This window comes from Petromyzon marinus, unplaced genomic scaffold, assembly GCF_048934315.1.
Source record: "Petromyzon marinus isolate PM22_M1 ecotype Great Lakes invasive population unplaced genomic scaffold, UKy_Petmar_22M1.pri1.0 PM_G_Scaffold_43, whole genome shotgun sequence".
Classification (NCBI taxonomy): Eukaryota; Metazoa; Chordata; class Hyperoartia; order Petromyzontiformes; family Petromyzontidae; genus Petromyzon; species Petromyzon marinus.
Window position 1 is genome coordinate 1,081,597 of NW_027422995.1, and position 22,695 is coordinate 1,104,291.

At 47.8% G+C, this 22,695-nt stretch overlaps 1 protein-coding gene across 5 annotated transcripts; it reads right to left on the reverse strand.

The window, feature by feature from the left end:
- Positions 1–2,507: 2,507 nt before the first annotated feature.
- LOC142917148 (uncharacterized) lies at positions 2,508–12,272 on the reverse strand. Of its 5 annotated transcripts, XM_076061851.1 has the most exons (8): positions 12,062–12,272; positions 9,247–9,387; positions 9,026–9,103; positions 7,340–7,432; positions 7,061–7,166; positions 6,026–6,192; positions 5,326–5,574; positions 2,508–3,271 (listed from the first exon to the last, which is right to left on the reverse strand). In XM_076061851.1, exons 2-8 carry the CDS (start codon positions 9,335–9,337, stop codon positions 3,111–3,113), a joined length of 945 nt encoding a protein of 314 aa, XP_075917966.1. In that variant the 5' UTR covers positions 9,338–9,387; positions 12,062–12,272; the 3' UTR covers positions 2,508–3,110. The 5 variants fall into 5 exon arrangements, with proteins under 5 accessions (XP_075917966.1, XP_075917967.1, XP_075917968.1 ...); XM_076061852.1 differs by lacking the exon at positions 9,026–9,103; XM_076061853.1 differs by lacking the exon at positions 9,247–9,387 and having other exon boundaries at positions 12,062–12,271.
- Positions 12,273–22,695: the final 10,423 nt, after the last annotated feature.

Below are 22,695 nucleotides of genomic sequence, written 5' to 3' on the forward strand. Positions count from 1 at the left end.
ATTCCCCACGAATAAACGAACTAGACTGTGCGTGTCAGTACGGACCAGCAGGACAGGTCTAACCTATCTCGCTACTGCCTGATACTTAATCGACCTGTCTGCCCTCTATTTTCTCTCCCCGTGCTTCCCCAAAGCGTCCCTTTTTATCCTCCTTTCAAAGCCCTCACACCGCCCATCCGCGGTGCATCACGGGTCAGGCCGTTAATTCGCGGTGCATCATGGGTAGGGCCGTTAATCCGCGGTGCATCATGGGTAGGGCCGTTAATTCGCGGTGCCTCATAGGTAGGGCCGTTAATCCACGGTGCATCATGGGTAGAGACGCTAACCCGCGGTGCACCATGGGTAGAGACGCTTAACCCGCGCTGCCCCGCTCCCCACCTGTCTGCTGGTCCGCGTGTGTCCTAGGCATCTCCTCACTGCAGTTCTCAGCGAGTTCTCCATGGTCATTTAATTCTAAGTTAAGCCACGGCGCCGCAGTGCCATTTGGCCTGGGGGGGGGGGTGCCTGCCAATTCCCTAACCCTGAGAAACCGTGGAGCACCCCCACGAGGGGGCCTCTCGGGTAACAACTCAGGGCAGGTGCCCCCCCCCTCCCCATGAGGCCCTACTTGAGTGTGTGTGTTTAGGTGGGGGGGGGGGCAGGGGAAGTGCTGTGATGGGAGCCAGGTGGCTTCTCGGTCGCAGCAGCACAGCGACTGCCCCGGTTTCGACGGAGCGGCTTCTCTGTTGTGGCACCACAATGGCAATTGTCATCCCGGCCGAGGGGCGCCTGACAGCGAGGGACATCCGTCGCTTCATTACTGAGAACTTCCCCTTCTATCAGAACAATGACAAGAAGCGGGGAAACTCTGTCCGTCGCTGCCTCACGTTTGAAGACTGCTTCGTTAAAGTGCCCAGAAGGCCGGGCCGGCCGGGCAGAAGCAATCACTGGGTCGTGGACCCGGCGGCTGCGAACATCTTTGATGACGGCTCGTATCAGCGCAGGAGGAAGAGGTTCAAACGGTGCGGTGTGGTGTGGGGTGAGTGGGCGAATGACTGGATGGGTAGGTGAGTGGGTGGGTAGGTGAGTGGGTAGGTGAGTGGGTGGGTGAGTGGGTGGGTAGGTGAGTGGATGGGTAGGTGTGTGGGCGAATGACAGGGTGGGTAGGTGAGTGGATGGGTAGGTGAGTGGGCGAATGACTGGGTAGGTAGGTGAGTGGATGGGTAGGTGAGTGGGTGGGTAGGTGGGTGGGTAGGTGAGTGAGTGGGTAGGTGAGCGAGTGGGTAGGTGAGTGAGTGGGTAGGTAGGTGAGTGGGTGGGTAGATGAGTGGGTGGGTAGGTGAGTGAGTGGGCGAATGACTGGATGGGTAGATGAGTGGGTGGGTTGGTAGGTGAGTAGGTGGGTAGGTGAGTGGGTGGGTAGGTGAGTGGGTGGATAGGTGAGTGAGTGGGCGAATGACTGGATGGGTAGATGAGTGGGTGGGTGGGTAGGTGAGTGGGCGAATGACTGGATGAGTAGATGAGTGGCTGGGTAGGTGAGTGGGTAAGTGAGTGAAAGGGTGGGTGAATCGGTTGGTGGGTGAGTGGGAGGGTGGGTGTGGATGTGTACTGTGATGCATCTGCCAATTGTCTCAAGTGAGTCAACCCATGGCATCTGGGTCTGTCCCGTGACCTGTCAGCGAACTTGGCCTAAGCTCCGTGGTGATCTCACGGGTGGTCGGGGCATTTAAACTGGAGCATGATGTTTATTTTGCTCCCCATAGAATGTGGAGATTTTACGTGGTAACAACTTCTTTAAACACCACCGAGGCGTCGTTAAGCGTCTCTTTCAAACCGTGATAGTTTGCGAACGGTAGTTTCCCTTATCTCCAGATATATAAAAGGCAAAGTTGTGATTATGTGTGTCTGTTCAAAATGTTTAGCGTACTTCCCGACATGCAACAAACTTTAAATTTGCCATGTGGGTACTTTCCAGACTGTACACCGTGCAAACATTATAAAAATACACTTTTAGCTTCTATTTTAGGGGGGGGGGGGAGCTCAATAATGCATTTATTTTTTGCACGGCAAGTGAGCTGTGACATCAAATCTGTCACGTGACCCGCGCACGTGGAAGCGTAACGCATTGTAGTGTAGCGGTTAGCGTTGTCTGTGTGTCTGTGTGTGTGTCTGTGTGTCTGTGTGTGTCTGTGTGTGTGTCTGTGTGTGTCTGTGTGTGTGTCTGTGTGTGTCTGTGTGTGTCTGTGTGTCTGTGTGTGGCTGTGTGTGTGTCTGTGTGTGTCTGTGTGTGGGGGGGGGAGCGGTAGTGTAGTGGTTAGCGCTACGCTGCGCTACGAACCCGGCGACCCGAGTTCGATTCCCGCTCACGGCCACCACCGGTGACGATTATTTCAACCGGTCCTGGGCCTCCCCTAGGTCGACTCAGCCTCAAACGTGTAAATGTTGTGGTGTGAACATCGGGAGACAAAGGCGGCCGGACGTGGTGAATCCAAGTCCCGGGCGAAGCCGGGTAGTTAAAGCTCGTGCTGTTATATTCACAATCAGATGTTTTTATTTCGACTCGAGGAAAATCGGTGAAATCGGAAGCCAACGATAGGCCCCAGTTGTGGGCCCTTCTTAACCTGGTAACAAAATAATATTCTTAATCAGTGATGTCCTCACCTAAGCGTGTGAGACGAGACGGACGCACAAGACTCTAGTCTCCCTTTGCTGTACATCACTCACAGAGCACCACAGCGCCCCCCCCCCCCCCCCCCACCAGATCCACAACAGCGTTCGCCCCGCAAGACTAAGGCAGCTTCTCCCTGCCTCAGCTGGACCATCAACAACGGCAACATTTGTGTCAACAACAGCAGCAACAGCTAACTTGGCGCCTTTATCATTACGTCTTCAGCACGGCAGCAGCAGCAGCACGGAACAACTTCAGGGCATGACTCAGTCGCAACTCGCGTTTAAAATCGTCACGCAAGACGGCTCTCCGCGAGACGTCGCGGGCACACGGCGAGTTACTTTTTTCCCCGAATAAAACTCGGGACAACGTGAATGCGTGGAAACGAGAAACGATGTCGGAACGCAACGGGGCATCGCAAATCGTAAAGATTTTTGCGAGAGCGAGAAAGAAAAGCTTCCTTCTAGACGTCGCCGCCGCGCGCCAACGACGGCACCAGCGCGAGCAGAAGCGCCGTGGGCCAAGCGGCACCGGGGCAGCAAGACGCCTTGCTGGTGGCGGACGCCCGCCCCGCTGACGTCGTCGCCGCTGACGTCGTCGCCGCTGCTGATGACGTCGTCGCCGCTGCAAAGGGGCAAGCGGAGAAACGAGACGTCAGTCGCCATCGCTACGATGAGAGCGATGTACGAGTACCGGGGGGCCTCTTACAACCCTCCGCCTCCTCCTCCATCTCCACCACCACCAACATCACCAACACCACCAACATCAACACCACCAACACCACCACCACCAACACCACCAACACCACCAACACCACCACCAACACCACCAACACCACCACCACCAACACCACCAACACCACCAACACCACCTACACCATCACCACCAACACCACCAACACCACCACGAACACCACCATCACCACCAACACCACCAACACCACCACCAACACCACCACCAACACCACCAACACCACCAACACCACCACCACCAACACCACCACCAACACCACCAACACCACCATCACCACCAACACCACCACCACCAACACCACCAACACCACCACAAACACCCCCAACACCACCACCAACACCACCATCACCACCAACACCACCACCACCAACACCACCAACACCACCACCACCAACACCACCAACACCACCAACCCCACCACCACCAACACCACCACCACCACCAACACCACCAACACCACCATCACCACCAACACCACCAACACCCCCAACACCACCAACACCACCAACACCACGAACACCAACACCACCAACACCACCAACACCACTAACACCACCAACACCACCAACACCACCAACACCACCAACACCACCACCAACACCACCACCGCCACCACCTCCTAGGGGATGGAAGATTTGTTGGAGGTTGTTGTTAGTTGAGACTGAAACCTCTTCCTCACTTGTTCACTCAGCCACTCACCCACCCACCCAATCACTCATTCAGAGAGACGATCCATCACACTACGTTTAAAACTATTTGGGAAATTAAAACGCCGACTGTCACATCATCGACGTCGGGTGCCCGATTGTAACTCCTCTGCGGTGAGCGGTGTACCACCACCACCACCCCCCGCGTGTCAACAACGCTCTTTGCCAAAACAGCAAACCCCTGCCCAGAGTTGCGATGCTGAGAATATTTTTAATGTCAAAGTGTTCTTTTATCTCCGTTTGACCGCAAATTGGTTGACTGCCCTCGATGTGTGCACCTCCGTGAGTCTATGGGAGCCTTTAACATTGAAGTCTATGGGAGCCTTTAACATTGAAGTCTGTGGGAGCCTTTAACATTGAAGTCTATGGGAGCCTTTAACATTGAAGTCTGTGGGAGCCTTTAACATTGAAGTCTGTGGGAGCCTTTAACATTGAAGTCTATGGGAGCCTTTAACATTAAAGTCTGTGGGAGCCTTTAACATTGAAGTCTATGGGAGCCTTTAACATTGAAGTCTATGGGAGCCTGTAACATTGAAGTCTATGGGAGGCTTTTACATTGAAGTCTATGGGAGCCTTTAACATTGAAGTCTGTGGGAGCCTTTAACATTGAAGTCTATGGGAGCCTTTAACATTGAAGTCTGTGGGAGCCTTTAACATTGAAGTCTGTGGGAGCCTTTAACATTGAAGTCTATGGGAGCCTGTAACATTGAAGTCTATGGGAGCCTTTAACATTGAAGTCTATGGGAGCCTTTAACATTGAAGTCTTTGGGAGCCTTTAACATTGAAGTCTGTGGGAGCCTTTAACATTGAAGTCTGTGGGAGCCTTTAACATTGAAGTCTATGGGAGCCTGTAACATTGAAGTCTATGGGAGCCTTTAACATTGAAGTCCATGGGAGCCTTTAACATTGAAGTCTTTGGGAGCCTTTAACATTGAAGTCTATGGGAGACTTTAACATTGAAGTCTATGGGAGCCTTTAACATTGAAGTCTATGGGAGCCTTTAACATTGAAGTCTATGGGAGCCTTTAACATTGAATCCAAGCATGAATGGAGCAAGCACTTGGGAACCCGAGCAGCCAATGGAGATTCACGGGGTGGCCAGAAACCAAGTTTTTTTAAAACCCAGGACTTTCCGCGCCGCCGATCTCATTGGGCTGACCACGGCCATTTGCATCGTCAGGGTGGTCAGACGATCCAAGCCGCCGCCCTCCCGCGTACCTGGCGAGGTAGCTAACAGCTCGTCGTCGTCATCCTCGCCCTCATCAGCACCGCCGTCACGGCCGCTACCGGCGTTGGGGGCCGATGGCGAGGACGTAGAGGCCTCCTTGCCATCGTCCTGGCCCTCCTCCTCGTCCTCCTCCTTCTCGTCCTCCTCCTCGTCCTCCTCCTCGTCTCCCTCCTCGTCCTCCTCCTCGTCCTCCTCGTCCTCGTCCTCCTCCTCGTCCTCCTCCTCACCGCCCGGCGCCACTGTGGGGGTGGTTGTGGGGGTGATGGTGGTGGTAGTTAATGGTGGCGGTGGCGGGTGTAGCGGTCTACACCGCGCTACACCGCGCTACGAACCCTGCGAACCCGAGTTCGATTCCCGCTCACGGCCACCAACACGCGGTGACGATTATCTGAACCGGTCTTGGGCCTCCCCTAAGTCGACTCGGCCTCAAACGAGCACCCGGCGCGGTGTGTGGCGAACATCGCCAGCACCGGGGAGACAAAGGCGGTCGGGCGTGGCGCCGGCCACCCGCCCCCTCGTGCGCCGTGCCGGCCTTCACAGGCGCCGCTCGCTAACGGCGCTCGCCCCCGCGGCCTGTTGAGGCTACACGGCGGGGGATCTTCGTCTTCGACGGCGGCGGTTAATGGCTCGGCGCCGGATCGGAGAGGGATTCCGGCCGGCGGGTTTGTTGCCGGCGGCGACTTTGCTCACCTTCGACGGAGAGGTGCGCCCGCAGCTGGTCGCTGTTCAGGTTGTTGGTGGCGAAGCAGGTGTAAGTGTCCGTGTCCTCGCGCCGCAAGTCCAGGATGCGAAGGGTGCCGTTCTCGAAGATCTGGAAGCGCTCGCCCTTAACTTTCAAGCTCCGGTAGTTCCTGAACCTGGCGGTGCGCGGGAAGGCGTGGGGGGGGGCAGGCGGGGGGCAGGTGGGGGGCGTGAACCGTTGCGGTTTGACGGCGATGCCGTCGGGGGTTTTGAGATCCGGGGTCGGCGGCTTCGGGAGACGCGGAGGCGAACGTCCCGGGGGACGTTGGAGCGGCGAGGTTCACGCGGCCCTCCGCCGCGTTGAGTGCCCTTCTCTCGCTCTCTCGCTCTGAGCCACATCCGCGTGGCGGCCATCGACAGTCGCCCAACCCCGCCCCCGCACGCGCGAAATTATAAATGTTAGCCTATGGGAGCCTTTAACATTGAAGCCTATTGGAGTCTTTAACATTAATGTCTATGGGAACCTTTAACATTGAAGTCTATGGGAGTCTTTAACATTGAAGTCTATGGGAGTCTTTAACATTGAAGTCTATGGGAGTCTTTAACATTAATGTCTATGGGAGCCTTTAACATTGAAGTATATGGGAGCCTTTAACATTGAAGTCTATGGGAGTGTTCTATGTTGAACTTCTTTCGCTCCGTACGTGGCCAGCCATGCAAACCCGCTGGCGGCATTCACAAAACAGACTCAGCTCCCGTACCTCTTATTAGCACGGTTGGCCATGTAGGGTGCGAAAGAAGTTCAGGGCACGTACAGCCCTCGCGACAGGGAGCGTCGAGGCGCGATGACGGCATGCCGAATGAACGAGGAGCCTCTTCGTCGTCAGGGCTGTCGTTTGCGACATGGCCGGGTAGCTTCTGAAAAACAGCTGCACGGCTCGGTGGGCATCAGGCGGTGAAATAAACAAAAAGAGTCTCCAGCGAACGGAGAGCGAGAGGAGAGGCGGAGCGGGGCGGACGCTCAGGCGCGGCGTTCGGTCTCACCACAGGATGGTGGCGGGCGGCCACACCGAGCACTCCATGTACACCGCCTCTCCCTCTCTCGTCCTGTACATCCTGTCTGGCTCCGTCAGCATCGACGGGGGGCTGGCTGTGTGAGGCGGTGGTGGGGGGGGCAGAGACAGCGAGCGGGCAGAGGTCGCTCCCGAGGGTGGTGGGGGGGGTCGCTCCGGGCCGAGCAAGTACTTGCAGTGCTGCACCTTAACAAACTGCGTACTCAACTGGGCCCTGTACGTGTGTGTGTGTGATGTCGCAACCGTGCACCTTTCCGTCGTGTGTCCGGAGGTTGCTGCTTTGCTGCATACACCTGATGTGAGCTTCTTTGGTACCGTACGTGGCCAGAGATGATAACCGCAGCTGCGGGCGAAAATACAGCAGAGTGTTAGTAGGGTCTCTGTGTGAGTAGTGTGTGGGTCTCTGTGTGAGTAGTGTGTGTGTCTCTCTGTGTGAGTAGTCTGTGGGTCTCTCTGTGAGTAGTGTGTGGGTCTCTCTGTGAGTAGTCTGTGGGTCTCTATGTGAGTAGTGTCTGGGTCTCTATGTGAGTAGTGTGTGGGTCTCTGTGTGAGTAGTGTGTGGGTCTCTCTGTGTGAGTAGTGTGTGGGTCTCTCTGTGTGAGTAGTGTGTGGGTCTCTGTGTGAGTAGTGTGTGGGTCTCTGTGTGAGTAGTCTGTGGGTCTCTGTGTGAGTAGTCTGTGGTTCTCTGTGTGAGTAGTGTGTGGGTCTCTCTGTGTGAGTAGTGTGTGGGTCTCTGTGTGAGTAGTGTGTGGGTCTCTGTGTGTGAGTAGTGTATGGGTCTCTGAGTGAGTAGTGTGTGAGTCTCTGTATGAGTAGTGTGTGGGTCTCTGTGTGAGTAGTCTGTGTGTCTCTGTGTGAGTAGTGTGTGAGTCTCTCTCTGAGTAGTGTGTGGGTCTCTCTGTGAGTAGTGTGTGGGTCTCTGTGTGAGTAGTGTGTGGGTCTCTGAGTGAGTAGTCTGTGGGTCTCTGTGTGAGTAGTGTGTGGGTCTCTGAGTGAGTAGTGTCTGGGTCTCTCTGTGAGTAGTGTGTGTGTCTCTGTGTGAGTAGTGTGTGGGTATCTCTGTGAGTAGTGTGTGGGTCTCTCTGTGAGTAGTGTGTGGGTCTCTGAGTGAGTAGTCTGTGGGTCTCTGTGTGAGTAGTGTGTGGGTCTCTGAGTGAGTAGTGTCTGGGTCTCTATGTGAGTAGTGTGAGGGTCTCTGTGTGAGTAGTGTGTGGGTCTCTGAGTGAGTAGTGTATTGGGTCTCTGTGTGAGTAGTGTGTGGGTCTCTGTGTGAGTAGTGTGTGGGTCTCTGTGTGAATAGTGTGTGGGTCTCTGTGTGTGAGTAGTGTGTGGGTCTCTGAGTGAGTAGTGTGTGAGTCTCTGTGTGAGTAGTCTGTGTGTCTCTGTGTGAGTAGTGTGTGGGTCTTTGTGTGAGTAGTCTGTGTGTCTCTGTGTGAGTAGTGTGTGAGTCTCTGAGTGAGTAGTGTGTGGGTCTCTCTGTGAGTAGTGTGTGGGTCTCTGTGTGAGTAGTGTGTGGGTCTCTGAGTGAGTAGTCTGTGGGTCTCTGTGTGAGTAGTGTGTGGGTCTCTGAGTGAGTAGTGTCTGGGTCTCTCTATGAGTAGTGTGTGTGTCTCTGTGTGAGTAGTGTGTGGGTATCTCTGTGAGTAGTGTGTGGGTCTCTCTGTGAGTAGTGTGTGGGTCTCTCTGTGAGTAGTCTGTGGGTCTCTGAGTGAGTAGTGTATGGGTCTCTGTGTGAGTAGTGTGTGGGTCTCTGTGTGAGACCCACAGATACCCACACACTACTCACAGAGAGACCCACACACTACTCACACAGAGACCCACACACTACTCACACAGATACCCACACACTACTCACACAGAGACCCACACACTACTCACACAGATACCCACACACTACTCACACAGAGACCCACACACTACTCAAACAAATACCCACAAGTGTTTCGAGTACTCGGCCCCGCTTGAACGTCGAAGTGCTTCGTTGAAGCTATCATTTGCAAGAGCCGGGGCGCTTCTGAAAAAAAAAAGAGCCACGAAGCTCAGTGGGCATTGCCTGGTGAAGTCAAAAGAGTCGAGTTTAGTCGATGGCCTTTAGTGGGAGTAGCGTTGAGAGGGGGCATCGTCTCAAGTGGGGTAGCGGCGCTGTTTGCTACTCACGGTCAAGGGGCAGGGTGAAGGGGTTGTGACGGTCGCCCAGCACAACGACCAGCAAGGCCACTAAACGGGTGGTGGTGTGGAAAGTCTCCATGGGGGGGGGGGGGGTGGCAGATGGTCGGCCTGGCGGCTTCCTTCACTTGGCTAGGAGGGGTGAAGGGGAGGGAGTAGGAGGAGCAGTGGGAATGATATTTATTTAGACTGCAAGAGGAGGAATCCAAAGCGCTATGAAGCTCTTTTTTCACAGATGTCCAGCTGTGGCGCTGGGTCAGAAACATGACAACAAACACAAAACAAAAACACGGCGTGAGTGCAGAGTTACAGGAAGAGTAAAACAAATCACTTTAAAAAAATATATATACTAATAAAACTAACCAATGTTTAATCTTGCCACGCGAAGCACACCACCGTGCTACATAGCTCTTTTTAAGAAGAGACATTGGCCCATAAACGGTGGGCTGATATCAAGTGGACATTCAGGGCAAAATACTCTAAACGCGTGGCGTTTCTGAATGTGGAGGGGAAAAAACCGGAGGACTCTGGGAGAGAAATCCACGCGGCCGCGGGGCGCGAGAAACGTCAACTCCAAAGATAGAGCAGGGAGTGTCAGGGTCGGTATCAAACCCCACGACCTCCTGTACACCAGGTGACAACCATGCCGGGTTAAAGACCTCCTCCTTCACAACGGGACAATTGGATGCATGCCTAAGGCTCCCTCACTGATGGACACGTTCCTCCTGTGTTGAGCAAAATGTTTAGGTTCTCATCGTTTCGCAGAGGCTGCATTTTTTGCCACCGCAGAAAACGAACGTTGGGGGAAACGCCTCCTCGCATCGGACTCTTTGTTTTTTTTTGCTGAAGTCACGTAGGTAAAAAAAAATCTATAAAATAAATAAATGAAAAAAACAACTCAATTAAAATCACGACGTTTCGGAGGCAGCAGCACAAGCTTCCGTCTTGAGGTGGAAACCGTCACAGCAAAATTGCTGCATCAGGTGAAGAGAACTCTAAGACACCCGAGATTGTATACAGGTTAAGGGGGGGGGATAAGAAGGGCCGTGGGGGGGGGGCTAAGTTAAGCCACCTTCTGTTATGCTGCAGGGGGTTGGGGACGGAGAGATGGCCGTGTGCAGGTTGAAGAGCGTTACACACGTGAACCAGAGGCAGGAGGCAGTAGTTAAGCTGACAAACTGGTTACCTTGCAGAGTATACTGCTGTAAACTATAAGGCTGCTAAAGTTTAACTTGGGTTTAACTTGATTTTTTTTTACCTCCGCGGCTTTACCGAAAAAAATCCAAAGAGTATGAATCCTTGCACATCACGAAAGCTTCAAATCTAGCGCCTCACATCGTGTTAGTTTGGCACCGATGTTCGTGCTGATGTTTTAAACTAGATCAATAAAACAACATTGATTACAGCCCCAGCTCAGGTTTTTCCCATCAATGAAACAGCCCCTGAAGTGAGAGCACCTCCCAGGGTATAAACCAACACTGCCGCACATCTGTCCAAGAGCTGTGTAATAAAAACAATTGAGTTGAAAAAAATGTCAAACCGACAGGGAAAGGGGCTCCTGGCAAGTGTGACCGCCAGCCAGGTTGATGTATTGGTAATGAGAATGTGCAATTTTTTTTGTCCTTGGAAACACGGACTATGAATAAAACGAGATATTCTTAGCTCTTTCAGTAAAGTCACGTTGAAGGGAAACAATAAAATAATAAAATATATAAAACAATAAAAATTCTCACGACGTTTCGACCATAACACACCGGTCGTCATCAGGTCGAAACGTCGTGAGAATTTTTTTTGTTTTATATATATTTTATTGTTTTATTGTTTCCCTTCAACTCTGACTTTACCGAAAGAGCTAAGAATATGAATTACCGCAGTGACGAAAGCTTCAAATCAAAATTTAAAACGAGATACTCGCAGAGTTTACGCTTCTGAATGTGCACTTGTTCAAGCAATTCACTCGGCCTAAGAGGCAGACGCACGGTAAATTATTGGGCGGCACTTTGTAAGCTCCTAAGGTAGACAAAGCGAGCTTGAACGCGACGCGCTCTAGTGAAGTCTTTTGAGCGACGCATAGTTCATAGTTGATTTATTTGGTATAGCCCTGTGAGCCATTCGGCTCTTGAATCGGGTGCAACCGCAACAAACAAAAAACATGAACAAGAAAACATCTTAAAGTGATTATGTGACTGTGCAAACAGAAAATACAGGAAAAAATATCAAAATATCCCTGAAATAGCACCGTACACCAACGCTGTGTGCAAAAATCCCAGTGGGATACAAGTCAAATAACAACAACCACAAGACAACTAAGATTAAAGCCATCAGTCTAACTCCGTACTACAATAAACAAAAACATGGCCAAAACAAAAAAACTTTTCGAAATCACCAAAATAAAAGCCATAAATCCAATGTAACAGTGATCATAGGGACTGTGACCGAATTTTTAACAATAAACTACATAAATAAATTATAACACCAAAATCTAGAGCCATAATTTAGGCCACTGAATAGCAGTGGCAGCTAGGGTTGTACAACTCCTCTAGAGCACATTGACACGCGTGCATTGCAAATAATTCAAGTTTAAAACACGCAGCAAAGATTCGTTACAGAAGCCTAGCGGCAGCCTTCAGGCATCCTTTGGAAGCTTGCTAACCCACAACATAACCTAGAGACCATCTTCCAGGTCTCTATGGAGACCATCCCATGACAGCGGCATCTGTAGCCGGCCAAAGTGCCGCCTCGGCCGGCTGGGCAATCTAGCCGAGACCGGTGACACTCCCGGAATAGGCCTCAACGCGGCACTCACCAGCGCAACGCTGCGTAGGTGTCTGGGGAGGGGGTCTTGAGCTATATCCTCCTTCGTGGTGAGGTTACAAACAAAACAATGTCCTCGTGTGGTCGTGGTGGAGGAGGAGATTCGACGTTCCGTGCCTCGAATCATGGGCAGGCGACTCGGCGGGGCTGTTATCACGTGAGGCCTTAGCAGGGTGCTTTTATAAATCGTAGTGCGGATAGGCGAACACGCAGTGCGAGCGAGGCTCAGATTCTGTAGAATTGATAAACACTGCCCATAGACTCAGCACTGCCCATAGACTCAACACTGCCCATAGACTCAGCACTGCCCATAGACTCAACACTGCCCATAGACTCAGCACTGCCCGTAGACTCAACACTGCCCATAGCCTCAACACTGCCCATAGACTCAACACTGCCCCATAGACTCACCACTGTGATCTCTACATTGGGTCAAACTTAACATCTCTTAATGTTCGACAGCTTGTGCACCAGATCTTATTTATTCACGATGTACTTACAAAAAATTCCGCAGACTACCTACTGGATCTCCTCTCTGTTTCAAAGAACAAATTTGACCTCAGGTATTCGCTCATTTACCAGCTTCACATTCCCATTGCCGTACAAAAACTGGAAGGGCCTTTGCTATTCATGACCCCAGGGTCTGGAATGCTATTGCCAATAAACTGCAACTTGAATCACTACCTATGAGATCTTCACTCAAAACTGCTCTAGAGGAGTTGTACACCCCTAGCTGCCACTGCAATTCAGTGGCCTAAAATATGGCTCTAGATTTTGGTGTTATAATTTATTTATGTAGTTTATTGTAAAAAAAATCGGTCACACTCCCTATGATCACTGTTACATTGCATTTATGGCTTTTATTTTCGTGATTTCGAAAAGTTTTTTTTGGTTTTGGCCATGTTAATGTTTATTGTAGTACGGAGTTAGACTGACGGCCTTAATCTTAGTTGTATTGTGGTTGTTGTTGTTATTTAACTTGCATCCCACTGGGATTTTTGCACACAGAGTTGGTGTACGGTGCTATTTCAGGAATATTTTGATATTTTTTTCCTGTATTTTCTGTTTGCACAGTCACATAATCACTTTAAGATGTGTTCTTGTTCATGTTTTTTGTTTGTTGCGGTTGCACCCGATTCAAGAGCCGAATAGCTCACAGGGCTATACAAAATAAATAAACTAATGAACTAAAATGAACTTATATCGAAAGGCACATTAACATAATGTTTTCATACACCAAATGTATTTATTTATTTACGGAGAAGCTCATTGTGGGAGGAGCGTGTCCCGTTTCCCGGAAGGGGCGTCATGTCACCTGCTGCCGCGTGACGTCACGAGGTAACAGGAAGCTATCGCTTCCTGCACTGAAATCCGAGGTGAGAAGTTCTCATTGCGATTGTGGTTGTTGTGGTGGTGGTTGTGGTGGTTGTTGTTGTTTACCAAGGTAGAGCCTCTCTCTCTCAGGGATGTCAGTTGAGTAGCAGCGAGCATGGGAATCGATGGCCAGGTTGGAACTTTACAACGCGGGGCCTAGCCACGCGGGGCCTTGCCTCCTGCTCTCGCCTGATTGCATTCACTTTAATAATCTCGCTTAAGTTTAATTTGTCTTCACCCGGCTCGCCACTTTGTAACTTTGTTTTATTGTAAATATTCACGCAGTTTTTATTTTCTTTTGTTAGCAGGCCAAGCCCGCTTGAGCTGCTATACCGCTCTTGTTATCAGAAGCGACCTGCCCACAACAACACAAGGTGAGGCTTTGTCAACGTGTGTGAATGTTTTGACTTAAAACTTTGGTGACTGCAGGAATTAATATTCTTGGTTCTTTCGGTAAAGTCACGTAGATAGAAAATAAAATAACAATATAATAAAAATGAAAAATATTAAATAAAGCAAAAAAACCCACGTTTTGATTGCAACACAAGTGGTCTTTATTTAATTTGATTGTATTATCTGTTATTGTTATTTCCTATCTACGTAACTTTACCGAAAGAACCAAGAATACGTGTCAATAGAAATAGGTTTTACCCTTTTAACTGGCACAAAAACTGACACCTTTATTCAAGGCGTCATGTTTGCAATAACCACAACACAAGCAGGCAAAATGCAAACAAAAGAGACAACTCTGATAATAATATTGGCACTGTCCTTGAATTTGATTGGTCCACACCCGAGACGGCTTTTCTTAGAGCCCAGTCTCCACTGGTGTTGGACCAGAAGACGCCAAAAGGCGTACAACTCAAAAACAGCGCACTCTCAGAGTATTGAGGGCTCGGGGTGAGCATTTACATTATGAAACCTTTGCCAGTAACAAGATATTGAAATAGGTTTTACCCTTTTGTTTGCATTTTGACTGCTTGTGTTGTGGTTATTGCAAACATGATGCCTTGAATAAAGGTGTCAGTTTTTGTGCCAGTTAAAAGGGTAAAACCTATTACTATATCTTGTTACTGGCAAAGGAGGTCTCATCAAGTACGTGTATCAATGTCTATCGGTCAAAGACGATAAACGGAGAGACTCGCAAACTCCAAATATACAGGAGGCGTCTGGGTCGGGATCGAATCCATGACTTCCTGTATACCAGGTGAGGTAGTTAACATCTCACCACGGAGAGAGACACGCAAACTCCAGTTAGCCTCGGCTATGTTCGTTGATCCTCATTAATTACTTGGTGGAGTGAGGAAACATTAATGCTGAGCAGATGAAGGTGGCCAGGCATGTTTCTGGACATGCCACCGCCTCTTGACCCGTGCCAGTGTGTGACAGTGTCAAGTTTGTGTTTGCAGTAAAGTCTATGCTAAATTATCCTGTTTGATATGTAAACCCCTTTGTCAAGGTGCCTCACTTCTCTCAACCAGCTTAAAAGACGCTGAGAATCTTAGCAGTGTTCATTGTAGCTCTGTCGTCCCGACAGGTCTGTTCCTTTCACCTGAAGAAGGCCACTTGTGTTGCGGCCAAAATGTCGTGAGAATTGAATTGTTTTATTTTATTATTTTATTCTCATTCTACGTGACTTTACCGAAAGAACCAAAGAAGATCTATTAACTCTGTTGAACACGGACGTTATATCAAAACAATAGTTTATTTTTGTTTTCCTCTGGAACTCTTTGCAAGAATGGAAACAGGAGGTGAACACAGCACACACATTCATCTGAAGTCGAATCTGTTCATCCCAGCAGTCAAGGACATCTGAGCCTGGATTCACACCTCTAAGTTGTGATTGAACATTAATTCATGCATTTCTGCATAACACAAATAGTTTTGTAATCTTATATTCTTAGTTTTTTCGGTAAAGTCACGTTGAAGAGAAACAACAAAATAATAAAATATATATAAAACAATAAAAAAATTCTCACGACGTTTCGACCATAACTCAAACGGTCGTCTTCAGGTGTGTTGGTTCGCATACATTTATTTTTAAACGGCGAATTTATTTATTTATAAAAAACGTTAGTGCCACGCGCAACGATTTGGCAGTTTGCCCAGGACTAGTCCATCTATATTCTGAAAAGAGGAGGGGGGAGACAACATTTTTTTTATAATATATGCTGTCTGAAAGCCACTGTAAGCATGAACAATCAATTAAGACCTGAAATGGTTTATCAAATCTTTCCAATGATTGCTAAGATAGAATCCATCTTCTCGGTTGAAATTGTCTCTGTGCTTGTATATGTGGATAGCCTCATGAACGAATCTCTCATGGAAGCCAGATGGCTTACAAAGAACCTCTGTCTTGGAAAAGTCAATGGCATGTGAGCCTACTGAATTAGAACAATGATCTGCCACGGCCGAGGTGTTGGTCCTACCATGTTTAAGGTCTGCTTTGTGTTCACGAATGCGGTCCGAGACATGGCGTTTGGTTTCTCCAATGTAACTACTACCACAGAGGCAACTTAGTTTGTAGACACCAACCAGGGTATTGTATGTCCGGAATCACATCTTTTACAGATGGAACCAGATCACGGATTTTATGTAATGTGTTGAAACGGACCTGGATCTTGTGTTTATTCAAGATTTTGGAGATCTTTTTTGTGATCCCAGCAATGTAGGGTAAAGTGATGGTTTTGAAAGGCTCCTCAAGAGGGTTCTTCTTCATGGTTTGAGTGATAGCTTTGCGGATTGTATAGTCGGAGTAACCATTAGCCCTAAGAGCTTGGTGTACGTGCTTGAGTTCACTGCTTATGTGTTCCTGGTCGGATATGCATTGGGCTCTATGATACAGAGTCTTGATGAGAGAATTCTTCTGTGATGGATGGTGGTGGGAATCCGGTTTCAGATAAGCATCCGTATGGGTAGCTTTCCTGTAGACAGAGTGGCTCATTGAACCATCAGGTCTCTTTTTAATTAGGACATCCAAAAAAGGTATCTTGCCATCTATTTCGACTTCCATGGTAAATCTGATGGCTGGGTGTATGGAATTGATGTGGTCGAAGAATTGGTCTAGAGCAGGCTGGCCATGTGGCCAGATGACAAAAGTGTCATCCACGTACCTCTTCCATAAGGTTGGGCGCAGAGTGGCAGTCTGGATGGCGTCAGTCTCAAATTTCTCCATGAAAATGTTAGCTATAACTGGAGAAAGGGGGGAGCCCATTGGGGTGCCCTCAGTTTGTTTGTACAAAGTTCCATTCCAAGTGAAGTATGTATTGGTTAAACAGTGTCTCACCAGGGGGGGTACCTCAGTGTTTAGTCCTTGATGAACCAAGTCTTCAATGATTGCAATGGTGTCAGGTACAGGAACCTTGGTGAATAAGGAAACTACATCAAAACTGACAAGCAGGTCGTCTGGGGACAGGGAAATACCCTTGATTGTCGATACCAGGTGAGTAGAATTTTGTACCGCAGAGGTGGTCTTTCCAGTGAAAGGACGCAGGATTTCAGACAAAAAACGAGCTAGTTTGTAGGTGGGGGAGCCGATAGTAGAGACTATGGGACGAAGGGGTGTATCTACTTTATGTATTTTTGGTAAGCCGTATAATCTTGGTGGCCTGGCAGCAGAAGGTTTCAACGAAAACTGTTTAGATTGATCAATTAATGCGGTTGAATCAGAAATTATTTTGTTGGTTTGTGTGACGAGGCTGTTGGTGGGATCTCTTTTTATTTTTGTATAACTACATTATAAAAAAAATCGTCTCCCCCCTCCTCTTTTCAGAATATAGATGGACTAGTCCTGGGTAAACTGCCAAATCGTTGCGCGTGGCGCTAACGTTTTTATAAATAAATAAATGCGCCGTTTAAAAATAAATTTACGCGAACCAACACACCTGAAGACGACCGTTTGAGTTATGGTCGAAACGTCGTGAGAATTTTTTATTGTTTTATATATATATATTATTATTTTGTTGTTTCTCTTCAACGTGACTTTACCGAAAAAACTAAGAATATGAATTACTGCAGTCACGAAAGCTTTAAATCAAAATTAAAATTTAATCTGTTATTTTTATTTTCTATCTACGTGACTTTACTGAAAGAACCAACAATACGTGTGTCAATGTATCTATCGGTGAAAGATGCTAAGCGCGTGCCGCTGTTGACTCTGAATGTGTGGAGGGGAACACCTTCACCACGGGGAGAGAGAGACAGAGACACGGATAGCCTCGGCTATGTTGATTGATCCTCGATTCATTACTTGGTGGAGTGAGGAAGAATTAATGCTGAGCAGATGAAGGTGGCCAGGCATGGTTCTGGTCACACCACCACCTGTTTACTCATGGCAGTGTGTGACAGTGTCAAGTTTGTGTTTGCAGTTAAGTCTATTAACTCTATTGAACACGGAGGTTATATCAAAACAATAGTTTATTTTTGTTTTCCTCTGGAACTCTTTATACGAATGGAAACAGGATGTGAACACAGCACACACATGTAGCTGAAGTCGGAACTGTTCATCCCCAGCATTCAAGGACATCTAAGCCTGGACTCACACCTGAGTTGCGATTGAACGTTAATTAATGCATTTCTGCATTACACAAATAGTATTGTTTTCAACACCCTTTGCTATGTCAGCTGAATTTAGCTTTCATAAATATTCATTTTGCAGCCGAAATTGTGTGCTTAGAGTTTTGGGTTATCATTCATCTTGAAGATATGAAGGCTTCCAGGCATATTAATGACATTTTCCCTCTCACTGTGTGCCATAGCAGCCCGTGGAGAGAAACTCTTCAGGTGCACTCTGTACGTGAAGGCGTTTGCACGCTCATCAAATATGATGAATTTGGGAAACTTTTTCACTACATCATGAATATATTAATAAGTATAGACGTGTAAGTCACGTGTGCATTCCTCTGTGCCTGACGTGTAGATGGTGTGGATATTCTTTTTTCCTGTCTGCAGCTGACGCTTCCTCTGCAGAATTGTTCTGATGGAGCAAAGGCACTCAGCGCAGCTCGGTACGACAAGTCAACAATGCGACCAGCGTGCATACAGCACGGACCGGACTGTAAATCTGACACGGCACCAGAGAAGTCACACGGGAGAGAAACCCTTCAAATGTACTGTGTGTAACAAGGCATTTGCATGGCCATCAGTTTTTCAGAACCACCAGAGAACACACACGGGAGAGAAACCCTTCAGGTGCACGATGTGCGGGATGGCGTTTGCACAGTCATGTAATCTTGTAATACACCAGAGAACACACACGGGAGAGAAACCCTTCAAGTGCAGTGTTTGTGGGAAGACATTTTCAGGTTCATTTGCTCTTAAAACACACCAGAGAACACACACGGGAGAGAAACCCTTCAAGTGCAGTGTGTGTGGGAAGGCATTTTCTGATTCATCTGGTCTTAAAACACACCAGAGAACACACACGGGAGAGAAACCCTTCAAGTGCAGTGTGTGGGAAGACATTTTCAGATTCATCTGCTCTTAAAACACACCAGAGAACACACACGGGAGAGAAACCCTTCAGGTGCACTGTGTGCGGGATCGCGTTTGCACAGTCACCACATCTTCAAGTACACCAGAGAACACACACGGGAGAGAAACCCTTCAAGTGCAGTGTGTGCATGAAGGCATTTGCACAGTCATCTGCTCTTGTAACACACCAGAGAACACACACGGGAGAGAAACCCTTCAAGTGCAGTGTTTGTGGGAAGGCGTTTTCACGGTCATCTGCTCTTAAAAAACACCAGAGAACACACACAGGAGAGAAACCTTTCAGGTGCACTCTGTGCGGGAAGGCGTTTGCAGATTCATCAAATCTTGAAGTACACCAGAGAACACACATGGGAGAGAAACCCTTCAAGTGTGCTCTGTGCGGGAAGCCGTTTGCAGATTCATCAAATCTTCAAGTACACCAGAGAACACACACGGGAGAGAAACCCTTCAGGTGCACTCTGTGCGGGATAGCGTTTGCACAGAAACTACATCTTCAAGTACACCAGAAAACACAAAAGCATCAGAAGATCCACAAGGAGTGGAGTCTGAAATCAGCTTGTGAAAGTCAAAGTGCCGCAATGAGCCCATCCCTCATGAAACAAGAACCGGACGAAAATCCCAGCTTGGGCACTTTTAAAGGTATCAAGGTGAAATATGAAGAGATGATGGTGAAATGTGAAGAAGTGATGAGCGATGAAGTGAAGGTAAAATGTGAAGATTCAACTCCAAAGTGGAACCTTCACATCGTGAAGCAGGAGGAGGATTCTGACTGTGAGGCAGAGTGAGGCAACTCCCAGCAGTTTGTGGAAGTGGAGGTGTGGGTGGACTTGCTCCTAGACAATACAAAGTCAAGTGGAGACCCGGTAGATGTGTAAGCCAGAGACGATGTCGCTGCAATAGATGCACCTTTGTCACAGGCCTTTAATGACAATAATGTGAAGTTGAACACTTTGTGGGCCCATGGGTTGGGTAGATCTGTAACCAGGAGCAAGAGCCAATAAGCTCCCAAGCATTCACTATGTTATAATAATTGCATTTACACGGTACTTGCTTAACCGCCTCAGCAACTCGGAGGTTTGTGTCGTAACTCGCCTGAAACACTCAAAGAGCATCCCCAAGTAGCAGCTGCCCCTGTGTGGCACAAGGTGGTGGCCCTGCACCGGCCTGCATGTGGACAAGAGCCTGTCAGTAGGGGGCGATGATTGATGCGTAATCTCAGTTGTGTAGTTTGTAGGTAATGTTTAGAATTTGCTACATTTTCACTCAGACGCCAGCATGCAATGGCCTACTCGTTTTGAATGACACAATAGTATGTTTTACATACACTGTGAAGCAGACTGTGCATTTTTTAAAAAGTTTCTTGTTAATACGATGTAACGTGATGCAGTATATTTCACTGCAGTAATCCAATTTTGTTAATATGCCTGACAATAATTTAGAATGTATACTTGTCTGGTTTTGTGCATACTTGTAACATTTGATCTGTAAGGGTCAAACATTGAATAAGTGATGTTAGGACAAAGTGTGTGTTTGAAAGTAACCTGTACAGAGAACTCAGGTGAGACCCGTTGTTCTTGTGATACAGGTCAAACGGTGTTTTTGTGTTCCACGAAGCATCTGGAGCAACTCATTGTCTTTGAAATAGGTCGCACGCTCGGATCATTCATCAGTTACAAGGCATACCACTTGAAAGTTACACGTATAGGAGGAGGTACATTCTCTACAACACGAATATGTAGTTTTGTCTTACGTGTTGACGTAGATTTTGTCTAACTGGGACTAGAAATGCACCTTGCTGATTGACGTCTGGATGTTCGTTACCTATCGGTTGAAGCAAACCCCACTGCTGTTGTTGAGACGCTGTGCACCAATAAGGGTCCAACACATTGACGGCCTTCAGGCCAGGAAAGTCACAACATTTACGGCACACGAAGGACGCATTCACACAAGTACCCCATGCTCCGTTTTGAAGTTTTAAAATGAAACATCTTTGAATTGTGTTATGTTTTGAATTGGATGATTTTACTTCTTCATTAAATGCTTGTATCAATTTACATCTGGAAGACTTCATTGAAAAGGGCATTTCGTGTTAATTTTCTCTCGTCGTTAAGTAGATGGCCTTGCCGGGGGTTCGGTTCGATGCGGACTTTCAACTGTTTGGGACCGCGGGATCGAGATAAGGCGACACGGAGCTGGCCGTGCGAGAAGACCGCCGTCTGCAGATCGATTCCAACGTAATCGAACGTCTGTCCCTGCGCCTCCGTCGTCCATGCAGGGGGTGCGTAGGTTTGCAGCGCCCCCTGCATGAAAACAACGGAAAGTGCAGCGCTCATCACATAGATAAAGTTGTGCGCTTATATTTTAAATGTTATTCTTTTATAAGGTGATGTTGAAATCGAAAAGTGGTTAGCCAGTTGATGATTTCAATCAGATTGATTCATTTATTATGCACCACATATCTGAGCTTTTGTGGTCCTGTTGAGCTAAAGTTGGAAAATGACCGTGACTATAACTTCGCTCAATATTGTAAACGTGTTTCTATTATTTAGTTATTGTTTAATACAAACTGCTTCAGATAATGGGTTTCAAGATGTACTTGAATGGCACGTTCGTTGTTCCGGTGTTTAATGGCTTGGACGTCATAGCAAATGGCTTCCATCGATGTGGAAGTCAACTGTGGATGATGATTTGACATTTCGGTGTTGATTTGCAGTAGATTGTTTAACTGTTGCATACCGGGTGGTGAAATGCTTTGCCGAGTACCTGAACTGTTTGACCAAGTGAATTCATGAAGAGTTCGATACGAGTTTGAGCGTTAATATTCTTGCGGAACAACAAAGGTCGGATATTTTAAAGATTCCTGATCGTACGTTTATTGCGACAATGTTCAAGGGGAACACGTGTGGGGGAGAGTTCCGGGTGAAGTCTCCCCTTACCTGGCAACCATGGTGGCTGTCCGCTGATCACTCTCCGTCACAGCTACGAGCCTTTAGGGACGGGACACTCCACCCTGGCGCTGTTTTAATTCTCAGCACAAAGACTGGAGAGCCTCATCCCTGCAGTTCCCTCCTGTTGTGCCGCATCATTTACCGCGTAACGAGGCAATGTTTTCTACTATACACTACTATACACTACACTACTATACACTACTATACACCACAATATGCACTACTATACACTATACACTACACTACTATACACTACTATACACTATACAATACACTATTATACACTACACTATTATACACTACACTATGCACTTATACACTACAATATACACTACAATATGCACTACTATACACTACACTATACACTACACTATACCATACAATATACACTACAATATACACTACTATACACTACTATGCACTACACTATACACCACACTATATACTACACTATACACTACTATACACTACACTACTATACACTACACTATACACTACACTATAAACTACACTATACACTACACTATACACTACACTATACACTACACTATAGTGCTATACACTACACTATATACTACACTATACACTACTATACACTACACTATACACTACACTATACACTACACTATACACTACAATATACACTACTATACACTACACTACACACTAGTGCTGTACTAGTATACTACACTATACACTACACTATACACTAAACTATACACTACTATACACTACACTATGCACAACTATACACTACACTACTATACACATACACTACAATATGCACTACTATACACTACACTATACACTA

Coding starts and splice junctions, on each gene's coding strand:
- LOC142917148 (XM_076061851.1), bottom strand. CDS start 9,337: ATGGAGACTTTCCACACCACCACCCGTTTAGTGGCCTTGCTGGTCGTT. Junction 5,575..6,025: donor GGCGCACCTCTCCGTCGAAG/GTGAGCAAAGTC, acceptor CCACCCCCACAG/TGGCGCCGGGCGGTGAGGAG. Junction 3,272..5,325: donor GCTGTTAGCTACCTCGCCAG/GTACGCGGGAGG, acceptor GCCCCTTTGCAG/CGGCGACGACGTCATCAGCA.